The 14,167-nt window shown below is 46.4% G+C and overlaps 1 protein-coding gene across 3 annotated transcripts in view; it reads left to right on the top strand.

Moving 5' to 3' along the window:
- Positions 1-13,867, top strand: part of ANO2 (anoctamin 2) — a 371,758-nt gene extending 357,891 nt beyond the window's left edge. For all 3 annotated transcript variants that reach the window (XM_017975875.4, XM_054238042.2, XM_054238043.2), the window contains 3 exons: positions 802-983; positions 10,768-10,873; positions 12,967-13,867. In XM_017975875.4, coding sequence (XP_017831364.4) covers positions 802-983; positions 10,768-10,873; positions 12,967-13,236 — 558 coding nt within the window. In that variant the 3' untranslated portion in view covers positions 13,237-13,867. The remainder of the gene's footprint in view (positions 1-801; positions 984-10,767; positions 10,874-12,966) is intronic.
- The last annotated feature ends 300 nt before the right edge of the window (positions 13,868-14,167 follow it).

Genomic DNA, 14,167 nt, shown 5'->3' with positions numbered 1-14,167 from the left:
GAGCAATATCTGAACTGCATTTTGGTAAAGGGCTTTCATTGTTGGAGCAGGATGCAGTATAAACACCTGCCAAAAAGATTTAAGACTTTCTTTGCAGAAAGTGCCTCTGTGTTCAAACACGCGATCATTCATTTGTCATTTGGTTTGCTCCACAGACATTTATAGAGCACTTAGATGTGCCAGATGCTATGTTGGGTGTATGTGGCTCCATCTAGCAGGACCTGTTTCTTTCTCTGCTGTGTCTCAGTTTTCTTAAGCAAAATGGATACAAGAATAGCGTCTGTTACATGACAGGCTAAAACGCATTCAGAGATAATGGTCACATTAAGCAAACTGTGGAATCATATGCTTGGTGTTCCTGCTTTTTGGTACCACTCAGAGGCAGATGTACACGGGCATTCCGTTTCCTTGCCCATTACACTTACGTAGTACCCTCATCACTACAGGTAATCTTCTCAGGAAAGCATGCAGTCTGTTTTGGCTTGCTCAACAGCAATGTTCGATATCTCAGAAGTGGTTTAATCCTTCCAGCACCAGATGGTCCAGACTGACTTAGCATCCTTTGCTGCAGTGGTTGACTCGTGTTCTTTTGATAGCCACTGTCTGGTGGACTTATTATACTTAGACACATCAAAGACAGAAGAGCCAGGTGACTCAGCTGCATGAGCTCAGGGACCTGAGCATGTTGCATGAGCTGCTGTGTCTATCAGAGCAGCTCCTTCTGATGGAGAACCTAAGAGTGGAACCAGTCCTTTTCAGCATCTATCCTGACTACTCAGTACTTATGGTTCTGTCCCTCAGGCTTTTGTCATTGCGATCACCTCCGACTTCATCCCCCGCCTGGTGTACCAGTACTCCTACAGTCACAATGGGACTCTGCACGGCTTTGTCAACCACACCCTCTCGTTTTTCAACGTCAGCCAGCTGAAGGAGGGGACACAGCCAGAAAACTCACAGTTTGACCAGGAGGTTCAGTTCTGCAGGTAAAGTAATCTTTAGGAGGAGGGCAGTGGAGGACCAGATGCAATACATCCAAATAATTACGAGGATGACCTAGAATTACAACTGTGCACAGCGTGACGATATTTTGGACAACAGACTGCATATATGGCAACTGTCCCATAAGATTATAATGCCATGTTTTTACCATACCTCCTCTGTGTTGAGATATCTCGAGGTACACAAATATTTACCACGGTATTACAGCTGCCTACAGTAATGAGTACAGTAACATGCCGTACGCGTCTGTAGCCTGGGAGCAATAGGCTATACCTTACAGCCTAGGTGTGTTGTAGGCTATATGGCAACTATTATATAGTACACTCTGCGACGTTTGCAAAGTCACCTAATGATGCATGTCTCAAAATATATCCCCATCATGAAGCAACACATGACTGTATATCGTTCTCCTTTCCCTCTGTCTCCTGCTCTGTTATAAATCAATTTATAACAATTGATTCTATTTATAATCAATTGTTATAAATCAGTTTTGATGACTCAAAAAGTATTTATTGACTGCTTTTTTCTAGACACTATGGAGCAGACAAAGAGCCTTGTCCTCGCCATCAAGGGGGTTACGGTCTGGTTGAGAAGAAAACAAGCAGAACAGATAGGAAATAGTGGGTTATTCAGTGAGCTTATGTGTGAGTCATGAGCACTGTGGATGCCCAGAGGAGAGGGAGATTACTTGAGGGACTAGAATGGAAAGGGTGGACTTCCTGGGGGGGGGCTGCTAGGAGCTGTAAGACAGAAAAGGAAAGCATTTTAGGTGGGGAGTTGTCATGGACAAAGTCATGGGGTGGGGATAAATGTGGGCTGTTGGATAAACATTTGGGGTTAGGTGATATGGTTAGCAAGGAGGGATTAAAAAGGAATTACAGTAAATGTAGAAACTCCTATGACAGCATAAGCCATAAGGTTGTTGAATTTGAATGGATGGGATGAAGTACATAATGGGAAGTCCTGAAATCTGACAGGAATATGACGCAATAGAAAGATACTGGACTTTTTCGTGTCAGGGAATGATAGGATAAAGGGTAGGTTTAGAGAAATTGATCTGGTCACAGTGAGGACGATGGGATAGAGTTGGTAGGACCCAGAGAGGGCAGCTGGTCTGCTGCATCACTTAGACACAAACTGCGCTGGGCACAGACCAGGGTGGTGGGAAGAATTAAGAGAAAGAGAGAAGATGAGCCATTTCACATGAAATATTGCAGAGCTGGTGACGAGAGACATGTGAGTGTGGCTGAGCTAGGATAATCTCCAACCTTTGGACTGAAGTCAGAGGACTGGAAAGTGGTTCCATTTATAGGGAGAGGGAAGATGCAGAGAGAGTCTAACTTTCCGCTACATATGATGAATTTGATTTCAATCATGTTACATTTAAAACGATGTTAAAAATTCCAAGTGGCCATTTTCACCCAACTCTTTGACCCACTAAGCTGGACTTCTGGAGACATCCAGCTTAGAGTCCTGATTGAAGGCCATCACCACAAGGATCACTGAAGCCAAATAATGGAAAACTCTCCACTACTTACCCAAGAAGGGCAAATGAGGAGAACAAGAGGAGAGGGGAATAATTTATTCAACCCGTTTGTATCCTGGTTAAAAGATAGTCCCAATGAAGCACTTGATGAAAGATCCTACCTCATATATATAAAACAGAATAATTAATTACAATGATAACCAAAATCTAGAAGGTATTGCAGGACCCATATAGGGCTTTCTTAGCATCTCCCCAGTAATATTTGATGTAAAAGTGGTGTTTTTAGTTGTGTCTGCAGCAGTGGTGACTCTGGACATGTCTGCTGTGCTTTCCCACCTGGGACCCTGGTGTCCAAGGCCAGCGTTTTGTAAGACAGCCACTTAGGTTCAGATTAATAGTCTGAGACCATGAATGAGAGAACACCCATTGGTTTTCCCAGCCTGGGTGGCTGAGTTTAACAATTGTACCAATCTATGTTTTAAACAGAAGGATATTCTGGTTCCAGGAATGATAACTTCAGGTTTCTACTCTAGCCAACCAAGGAAAGATAAAAAGTGAGGAACCAGACCCAAGAATGGGTGAATAAATTTACTCCTAAGTATCAGTTTTTATTAGCCTAAGATATTTCAGGATTTTTTGCATCTGGGCCTAGAAAGAGTCTGACTCTTACACTAAAATCACATTGCAGGGAGATTTGCACTGCCCAGGGGCCCCTCTGTATGTCTGGCATTCTAGACTGTCCATGGTGTTAGACTTGGGTCTGCAGACCCCAGTGACATAGTTCCACAGCACGGCAGGTCTGGACCAGCTCGAGGCCTTTCCAGTAGCATCTAGTTCTCTAGCAGGGTCTAAAACCGGCATCCGTCTTAGAGCGCAGGTCTCCACGTCCGTGTGCAGTGGGAAGCAGCACCAGTGTGGCTTGTCATGTGAGAAAGTCAGGCTCACATCATCTGTTTCTTCAGTTGCTCCAGTAGCAGTTGTCCTCATAGACCACAAGGGTCTCTGATCTTGCCCTTGACCATCAGATTTTCCACTAACACTTACGAATATGCTCTTCAGATATATCACTGGCTTAAACTGCCTTACATTAGTAGGGATTGTAATGGCCCCTATGGGAAGTTGAGGGGAAGGCTAATCTTAGGCAAGTTTTCATTCAATCCAGTCTGCCCAAATCCAGTCTCTCCCTACCTCCCAGCTCCACTCAATCAATGGTGGTTGCATTTTAAAGCTTCATATGATTGCCAGGAACTGTGGAGAGAAAGAAGGCAAATGGGTGCTACTCGGCCAAGCAACCAGTGCCCAGGACACCAGGTATTGTGAGTATGTGTAGGTGAGATTGAGCTTTCTTGTATCTGCCTTCAGAGCCACTGGCTTTTCCAGCCAGCTGTAAAGCTCTGATAGTGGTCTCCTCATTATTCCCATGTAAGTGGACAAGAGCCATGGCTTATTTGTGGCCTGTCAGAAGAAAATCTGACACTGAATGGCAGAATTATCAGTGGGCACATGCATAGAAAGTGGACTTGCATTATATATTTCTGCCAAGAAAATTCATCTGCAGAATATAAATCATTCCAAGATCAAGCTGAAGTGACTTTGAAGCATCCATCATTTTTCCTTCCTCCCTTTCAGTACCAGTGAGGATTACAGATTCATTAGGCAAATATTTTTGAGACTACTAAAGGCTTGGCACTGGTGATATAATAGGGAGCAAGACACAGTGCCTCCCTCAAGAAGTCTAGATGGAGCAGACAAGTAAGTAAATAAGGAATTAAAATTAAAATATAGCTTTAAAATGATTGGCAATAGGGTAACTGCAGAGAGCTGTGGGATCCCCGAGGAGGGAAGCCCAGTACCTAACCCAGACTTAAGTGTTCAAGGGATGTTTCAAGGGGGATGAAGCCTGAAGAATGAACAGTACAAGCATGGCCATGGAGATTAGCCCAGTGAAACTCCTCATTCATATGGCCATGTCAGTCTGGCTGGTAAGCAGGGTGGGGAGGGTGGTGGGTCATGAGGCAGCAAGGGGTATGTCAGAGGGTGACGGAGGTTCAGAGGGAACACTATATTCCAGAAACATAGGCTCAGGTGTGACGGTAAGCTGTGAGAGAGGGGCCGAAAGAAGAAACAAACTCCGTATTAACGAGAGGATGCTGGTCCTGTTGAGGTGCATGGAATCTCTGTTAGGGCCATGGAGTACCAAGGCAGGGGTCTCAGAGGACCTTGATGAGATGAAGCTTTTTACTGGTGTTATGTGTTTGCCTACAGTGTGAAGACTATTGGGTTAAACAGAGGGTTACATTTAACATAAAGAGATGCCCTACTGTGAAATGTAGGTAGATGTCCAGAAAATAGGGTCAGCATGTGATCTAGACACAACATGTCAAGTAAGTGTGCTTTGGGGGCTACATTTCCTAGACTGATAAGGGTTGTTGATGGAAATCTCTGCCTCATGTGAGTCCTACCCACTGCATGCTGTGTGAACTTGTCTGGGTCACTCGATTCTCTGGGGATTTAGAAAGCAGAGCCATAACCTCTATGGATGTCTTTCTGGGCCAGGAATTGAGATACTTGAGATAATTTCATATGCATATATATGTACATGGGGGAGAGAGAGAGAGAGAACGAAGAAGAAGAAGCAGGAGGAGGAGGACGACGACAACGACGAAAAGGGACTATGATAGAGAAATATTTTGAGAAACAGAGATAACTCTTCAGCTAATCCTAGAGCCAGTTAAAACTGCTTCTGTGGTGGGAAACAAGGTTTGCCATGATTTTCTGGCAAATAGCGTTGGGAACTTGTTGACCCTTCTTATTCTTAGCTTTCAGTGACCTCTGGAGATAAATGTGGTCAAATAAAACTGAGGTCTCCAGCCTCACCAGGGATGGAGGTATCTTAAAAATAGCAATAAAAGTTAGGACAAGTCTCTGGCTGCCCGTTTGAGATGCATTCCCAGCATTTTGGAGCGATGCTTGCCTCAGTCATCTGACTGCTCTGGCGGAGCTGCTCCATAAACAGTCCCGTGACATCAATCTGCAGGCATGATTAGCAGCCATTTGACAGGGTCAAGGGGCCACCACGTCCTGGAGGACAACTGTGGGCTTGACTTCCCAGCTCAACTGGAAGGGAGCAGAGAGATCTTGTCCCAGAGCTCAGAGCCTACCTGAGCATTGTCGGCCCAGTGGGTCTGCTTGAATATGTTTGTTGAGCATCCAGCAGCAGCTTACTCGGGTGGCTCCTGTCAGGTTTTCCTGCAGGTCCCAAGGGCTCGCATACCCCACATCCTGAGAAAAGTCTTTGAAGAGGCGTGCTCCCTTTAAGCGCCCCGGCTGCCTCCCATCTGCTCCTCACCAAAACCAGAGGCTGTCAGCTTTTCTGGGTGTCACCTTTCCTGATTCTTATCCACGGCTGGATTGACATGCTACTCATTAGTTCCTAATTGCCTGTACTGTTTTCCTTTGTTAAGGGCCAATTCCAGAAGGTGGTTTTAAGTAGCTTGGATGGTATGAAAATATGGTATGTAATTGTGTTCAGCATTAACATGACATTAATTTCCATTGGGGCTATTAAAGTTTTTTTATGTGCCACTATTTAGAGTTGGGAAATGCATTTACTAGCCGATTCATTACATAACAAAAGCTCATTAAAAAGCCGTGACTGATTGTTGACTTCAGTGATTTTGTGTTGTGATGAATTGTGGCAGATATCACTGTCACTTGTCACTCTGCAAGTGAGAACAGGATGAGGACATCTGAGCCCTGAGTCTCTCTCTCCTCTCTGTAACTCAGTTTTTTCATCTGTAAAAATGGGGCTTTGGAGTAAAACTTCTTCAAAGATTCTTTTCTGTTTTTTTTTTTAAACATTGGTTTTACTAACATGTCATTTACTAATCTAGTCCTACAAAAATTCTAAACATTACAGGTAGCCACTCCACCTCTGCCATGCCTCCACCCTGACCCCTACCCAATCCCAGGCACCTTCCAACAGAAATAGGTGAATGTTTTCCAAGCATTTGTCTATGCGTTAACATCATATTAATTTGTAGATCTTTTCAGGTATGGTTTCATGAGTTTGTTTTATAATGAAATATATTTTGAGTTAATAGAAATTGTATTTAAGTCTTATGCAAATTCAATTCAATCAATGTGATTTTTTACAAAGTTAGAATAATCTAGATAAAATATTAACATAATTTTAACGTTAAAATATGTTGATTTCCATGTCAGTTTCATGTATATGAGTCTGTCCAAATTAACACTATAATTTTGCTCAGCAAAGCTTACTATAAAAATGTACTTGAATCCACTGTATATTGCTATTAATTACATTCATCTTTTACAATTTTGAACTTTTTAACTATAAAAGTAATTCCATAGACACATATTGTGTCTGTATATAAGAAGAAAGGGGTCTCTTCTCAGCCCTCACCACAGCTGTTCTATCCCAGAAGAAACTGTTGTGTTCATTTTCTGCAAAAGCTACAGAAATCATATTCACATATATTGTCTTACTTAGTTCTCACGGTGTCTTCCTTTAACATGTGAGGCATATACATACGCAGACACACACGCACGCACATCTCTTCATTCACTCCTGGCTGGGGTTGAGACAGATCCTATATGCTCAGCAGTGGGATACACATGTTGGGAGTTCCACTCTGTAGATCCGGGACCTAGGTTCAGAACTGTGGAATGACTTCCTCCGGGTCTTACAAGTAGTAAGTGGCATAGCCACTCCAGGTGCAGGCTAGCTTCTTAGACAGGCTAGTTGTCTCATTATCGGAAGTTTCTCCTTATTAGAAAATTCAGGGGAACTCTCAAAATTTATGTTAAGCCTCAAGGAAAATGAAGGAGGACTGGAGAGGTGAGGGTGAGACCCAGGACTGTCTCTAAAATGACATGCTCAGGAATAAAACACTGCTTCTCTTTGGGGCCACAGTCCGCAGACGCAGGAGGCTGACCAGGCGTCAGGGTTCAACCAGTGCTGAGGCCACTCAGTGGGACTTCGGGAGCCTCGAGCTCCCAAAGCCATAGGTTCTGGTCTGGTCTGGAGCTGTCGTGGCCTCCACCCAGCAGCCAGTGCTTGCCCATTTCATTCTATTTACCTGGACAGAGGTCCTGAGAGAAGCTCCATGTAGCTGTGCCCTTGGCTGACTCCTGATTTGCATTAAAACTTGCAGTATTTAGTGCTTGTGTGCTGAAAATTCTCCTGGAAAGCTAGGAGGAACTGGGACCCGCGGTCTATATGCTCTGTTCTCTTTTAACAGAAAAGGTGTATTCCATAAGTAACCTCCAGTAAAAAGAGAAAGAATAGCTGCTATTTATTGGGTTCCTCTGATGGGCCAGATACTGTGCGGAGCTCTTGGTGTTGACCCTCCGTTTTCGGAACAACTCTGATAGAAAGTTCAGGCCCATTTTATAGATGAGAAAGCTGGGCATCAGAACACAGGTAACTTGCAAGAGGACAGAGGACTACAGTGCTGGACGAGGCTTTCAACCCCTCACCTGCGGCCTCCAAAGCACAAAGTGTTGTCAGTGCTAAGCACTGGGTTTAGAAACAAAGCACTCAGCGTCACAGTGATGGAAATAATTAGGTTGATTAGCCCCTCTCTTTGGTGAACACTTCTATTCTTAAAGCTAATTATCTCTGTTTTAATTAGTGTCTTCTAAGTTACTCAGTGAAACATTTGATAAGCCCAACTTCTTAGGGTAAAATTTAAAAACAATTGTGAAATCTGAATTTATGTGGGAATGTAAACAACCAGTCATTTACCTGGTGGTAGAGGCTTATGAGAATCAAGGTTTTACAAACTGTGAGTCATGGTTCATTAGTGAATCATGAAATCCCTTTAGTGGGTCATGATTGGCATTTTAAAGAATAGGGTGGGTTAGGCTAGGATAGAGTAGCATAGTGCTACTAGTGCATTGGACATAGCAAAGTATGTTTTGTGTAATTTTTATTGTGTAATGTGGATGTGGATGAATATAAAATATATTTCTCACTGTAAGTCATAGTTTTAATAAAGTTAGCTTTGGAAAGAAATGTGAACAGATGAATATTAAATTGCTCACTGATCTTTTCTGTAGCATGGCTTACCCTTCAGCTCCTAACGCAGCAACACTTAGCCCATCTCCACTGAGGAATTTTCAAGTAGAATTTTCTGAACAGATCTCTGTGATAATCTTTCTGATCCTCGATTAGGTGGATATGCTTGTGAGACTCAAAACATGTTTGAGACACTGAGGGAGAACAAAGTGACATTTCCAAAAGCTAGGGTGAGTTAATAGCAGAGGTGGAACCAGAATTAGATTATTTATGGATTCTTTTCAGACTGGAAAAAAGAGGGGTGAGCAGTGGCTCGCATACTGAGGTCAGTGAGCAGCTGTTCCTGCAGAGATGGAGCTAGAGAACAAGAGAAATAGACTTTCATTGCAGCAGTAGGATTGGGCAGAACCTGGGGAAGGATTTCCCCGTGGTAAGGAGTGTGTGTGTGTGTGTAGCACCCTCCTCTGGGGGTCTCTAGAAGAGTGAGATAAATTGCCTTCTGCTGTGGCGTCCTGTCTGGGGGCAACAGGAGGTAGGTGAGTCTGAGGTTTTTTCCACCCCAAGATGTCCTTATTCATTTAGCCATGCTCTCCCTCTCTCCCATCAGCAAGGATAATATGGAACTGGCCGTGTTTCTCTCCTCAGCTGAGGATGGTTATAATGAATCCCGTGGTGCTCCACTGGGCTGCAGTTAGCTGTGCTTTTCATCCGGATGTCAAACCAAGCTTGCGGCAGCTGTGATCAGCTGTTGGGAGAGGGGGAGTCGGGCAGGGAGGGGGTAGCTCCTGGCCTTCTGCCAAACCCTAGTTGAGTGCTCAGTGGCCGCCTCTCAGCTGCGTCTTTCTGCTGCTGACTATCACTGGGCCCTTCTCTATCTTCCTATACGCATCTCTTTTCCTCCTTCTCTTTTTCTCCTCTCTTCTCTCATCTCTCGTTGGACAAGCAGACTTTTATATGGGCCTTTTACAGCACCTAATTTATTGACAGCAGGGGAGAGGACCAAAGAGCACCCACTTCTGAATGCCCCGCCTTGGTAAGGCATTTTGGAGTAATGGGAAGAAACCCCAGATTCAGTCAGACTTGTGTTCCTATCCTGACTCCACCTTTACTGATCATGAGACCCTGGCCACATACTTCGGCTTCTCCAAAGCTCAGATTCCTCCTACGTTATGCTGGGGTAACAGTGCCTGCCTGAGAATGTTGTAGTGAAGATGAAATGTGAAACCTTCCAGAAAAGCCCTTTGCTCAGGGACTGACCTGGGCATAGTCCCTACCTGCCTTCCTTGGCAGTGACTACCACTGCTTGGTGGCCTAACACCACCCACGTCTTCCTCCATCCCAGGACTTGCTTTGCTTTTATTGAGCAGCAAAGATTTGTTGAAATTCCATGGAGAAAATGGTTCCAGGAAGGGTCATAGATCTGGTACCAGCCCCTTGTCATTTTTCCAGTCTTAGAAAAATGAGTCTGAGAAAATGAACTAGTTTTAACATGAATCATCCTGGAATGGAGGTGAAAAGGGTGAGGGAAAACCCAAGGCTTCTCTATGGGTCTGAGAAAGAGGCATGAGCTTAAGTCAGGCATTGACATTTTGTGTCAACCATGCAGACAGATCAGGACAATGATTAGCAAAACAGAATACTGAGGGACTGTGATATTTAATGAGGCTCCCATCCCAAATTCACTCAGCCTCCAGCTTGGCCTGGATAAACCTTCTTTTTGGTTCACAAAGGCATCCATGAAGAAAGGCTAGCCCCTCTGGTGGCCGTAGTCCTGAAGCAGCTGGAAAGGAAAGAAGCCCAAGGCTGCCTGCTGGTGCCTGCCTCTTCCCCAGATCCCCAGGCTGCGGAGCACCATGCAGGGTGTCTGCGTCTCCCCTACCCTCGCAGAGGCCACAGGCTAGTGGGAGGCCCAGGTGGACCCACTGGCCTGGTCTACCCTCAGATGCCCTGGGTTCCCTGGGGAGTTGAAGCTTGACACCAAAGTAAGCTTTGGGAGCTATTGGAGAGAGTAGAAACATCTTTTTAGGACATTTCTAGGCTGACTGTGGCTTTTTCGAACTTTAGTCTTTTTTGGACATTTGTTGGTTAGGCCAAAGATTCCCCCGACTTCCCTTTAGCTCTCAAGTCAGCGCCAAGGGCATGCCTGATGCTCCAGCCTGCCCTTGGGGTTTCACGCAGAGAATTACCATCCTGTTGTCTATCTCCTCCCCATCTTAACACCACATTTCTCTTCGGGCAGGTTTAAGGATTACCGAGAGCCGCCATGGGCCCCGAACCCTTATGAGTTTTCCAAACAGTACTGGTTTGTTCTGTCTGCCCGTCTGGCTTTTGTCATAATCTTCCAGGTGAGTTGCTGGCATAGGGACCAGCCCATTCGAATCCAGGCTGCAGGGGTGAGGACACTGCACTCATTGCTTGCACCTCTCTCCAGGTTCCCATGGTACCCTGTGACATAAGAAAGCTTCATGTGTGGCAGGCGGAAGTGAGGGCTCCTCTCCTGGGTGAAGCAGGACTCTCAAGCGGGTTTTCTTTAATGGGTGGACTTTGCAGACAGAGAATAAAACACAGAGTAAGGTTACAAGACAGATGTGGAGTAAGTTGCAGTGTGGAGATGGATTCCTGTTTAAACCTCAGGCAAAGAATGGAAAGGGGGAAGAGCCACTGAAACCAGAGTCCCAGCCTGGGGCAGACAAACAGCCCCATCTCATCTCTGCAGCCACAAAAGAGCTCAGGTTTGGAACCTTTCTTCTTGCACTCTGGGCTCCCTCCTTTGTTAGTGTTGTTTTCGCCACTGAGACATCTGGTGAGAAGGGCCCCCAGAGCCATCGAGCCATCCCTGAATGAATAGCAAACTCGAGCCCAGTGATTCCTATCTGAGATAATAGCCACAGCTCCAATTGCATCACTGAGATTCTCCAAGCTCGAGGGCCCCCAATTCCCACTCTGGGTACCCCCGGTCTTCAAGCAGGGCTGGAGAACAAGCCCAGATCCTTTTCTCTTCAGCTCCCTCAGGCTTTTGTATTCCCTGAAGGCAGATCTCTGGGGGGCTCTAAAGTATCCTGCCCCCAGACCCCAGCCCAGAAAGTGGAGAAGCCCATCGGCTAGTCTTTCACCTAAAGAAGACAGCCATTCTTCCTCTGGAGAGATGGGGCTGATAGGTTTGAATGATCTCTCAGACATCCCCTGCTGCCCCACCCCCAGGAGTCTCCTCACTTTCACATATGTCACATGTCACATTTCACTCCCACCGGAAGGAGTGGATTCAGAGGAAGAGTGTGTGGGATTCAGAGGAAGAGTATGTGACTTGGCGAAGCAGCTCACAAGTACCCGAGATGCCCAGGAGCCTCTGGAAGCAGCAGTTGGTGCCCAGCGTCTTCCCCTGAGCCCCTAGGAACAAATAGGGTTCAAGGGCTCAGTCCCAGTCCCAGAGGGGAAAGCATGTGAGCATGTAACTGGCAGCCAGAGAAGAGTATCACAATGGGTGGGGGTGTATTGGGTAAAGCTGGGTGAAGTGTGGCTTGGAGAAATGGATGGGAATCAGATGCATTCATTGAGCCATGCCAGGCACTGTTGTCATGTATTCATTCACTGAGACAGTAAGTGCTCCGGGGAAAAGTAGTCCTAGCCTACTGTGTGTACCAGCAAAGGGATGCGGCTTAGCAGCCAGAAGGACCACCGCAAGTGTGCACCAAAGCCAAGACTTGCTCGAGGCAAGCTGGATGCAGGGATTCCCGACAGGCAGGGTTAGCTGGGGTGGCTGTAGTAGATGAGAGTGGTATAAGGTGAATGTCAGCAGTGGGTGGGGTCAGCAAAGGCCCAGAGTTAATGGAAAAAAGTCTGTCTCTAGTGTAGAGGATAGAGAGAGCCAGAGGGAGGGAGAGGAGGAGCAAGTGGCACAGTGACAGCCCAGGAGAAGCCACTGGGCTTTGTGGCCACTCTCTAGAAAGCCACTTTCCATTTTCTAAAGCAGGGAGGGCCTGGAGGCTTAGAGGCCAAGAAGCAAGGACCGGACACATGGGGGCACTCTGAGGGTAGCGTGGGGGCACTCTAAGGGTGGTGTGGGGGCACTCTGAGGGTGGCGTGGGGGCACTCTGAGGGTGGCATGGGGGCACTCTGAGGGTGGCGTGGGGGCACGAGTCCTGGTGAAGGGAGGAAGCGGCAGCTACTGATGACGGTGCCCTGCTCTGAGCCAGGCACTGCTGCAGATGCTCCACGTGTATTAACCCATTTCATCCTGACAACCACTCCAGTGTAGGAACTGCCGCCGCCCCGTCTTACTATGGGTGAGGACACCGAGGTAGAGTTATGCTCATTGGTTGTGATCAGTGGGCTGGTAAGTTACAGAGTCAGGATTGACACGGAAGCATTCTGCCCCAGGGTTGCCACCCCACCAGCCCAGGCCTCTCCACTCAGCACCTCTCTCCTTGGCTTTTTGCAGAATCTTGTGATGTTCCTGAGCGTCCTTGTGGACTGGATGATTCCAGATATCCCCACAGACATCAGCGACCAGATCAAGAAAGAGAAGAGCTTATTAGTGGACTTCTTCCTGAAAGAGGAGCACGAGAAGCTTAAGCTGATGGATGAGCCGGGGCTGAGGAGCCCGGGAGGTGGGGATCGAAGCAGGAGCCGGGCAGCCAGCTCAGCACCCTCGGGCCAAAGCCAGCCAGGCAGCGTGATGTCATCAGGCTCTCAGCACACCAACGTGTGAGCAGTCTGGCCTCCTGCAGAGGAGGGTGCAGCAGCAGAGACACACGTGCATACAAGCAGGTTCCTATACCCACACAGTGTGCTGTCTGTCTCCAGGGACCTGGCTTGATGGGTTTTGAAGAGGGAGTGTGTATAAAAAGAGAGAGCCTGAGAGAAAGCGTGCAGGAAGGAAGAGAAATGATGCTACATCTCAGAAACTTCAAGCTTAGGTTTCTTTTAGGTCCTCTTTGAAGCTGTATCCTTTTGAGGAATTGGAACCCCTTTGAGGTCTCTTCACCTCAGAGTTCTCAGGCATCGTGAGCATTCCCATGTGCCCTGGGGTGCCCTCTTGTACTTCACCATCAGTTGTGACTTCAAGAGAAATGCATTTAGCAGCACTGCATCCCCCGCCTGCTACCATTACAAGAAAGTGGAGTCGCTTGCAATGGGGCTGCCACAGTCCCAGCAGATGCAAATTAAGTTGCAGAGCTGAATGGTGCAGCCACTGGACCTGACTGTGAAGCACAAAGGTCCAAACCTGGGCTGGTCTCCAGTGCATGTCACAAGGATGCTTGGAGCCAAATGCAAGTAAACATCATTTTACGAAAGTTCAGATTCCAAATAATAAAATAAATGGACACATTCTTTATAAAGATGCATCTGTTGTCTTGGTGCCTGGCCTCTCGCTCTGTCTCTCTCCCTTTCCTTCCTTTCCTTTCCTTTTCTTTCTTTTGGATATTTATTGAGTGTCTACTATGTGCCAGACACTGTTATCAGACTAGAGATACAGCAGAGGATGAAGGAGACAAAACCCCTGCCTCATGAAGCTTACAATCTGGGGAAAGACAGGCAATAGGCTGATAAATATCCAGTGTTTTGGATAGTAATAGATGCTGTGGAGAAATATTAGGTTAGACAAATAGACAGGAGCTGTGAAAGCCCAGGAGGTAAGG

Source organism: Callithrix jacchus, chromosome 9 (genome assembly GCF_049354715.1).
Source record: "Callithrix jacchus isolate 240 chromosome 9, calJac240_pri, whole genome shotgun sequence".
Taxonomy (NCBI): domain Eukaryota; kingdom Metazoa; phylum Chordata; class Mammalia; order Primates; family Cebidae; genus Callithrix; species Callithrix jacchus.
The sequence above is the reverse complement of the archived record's forward strand: the minus strand, read 5'-3'. Positions and strand labels throughout refer to the sequence as shown.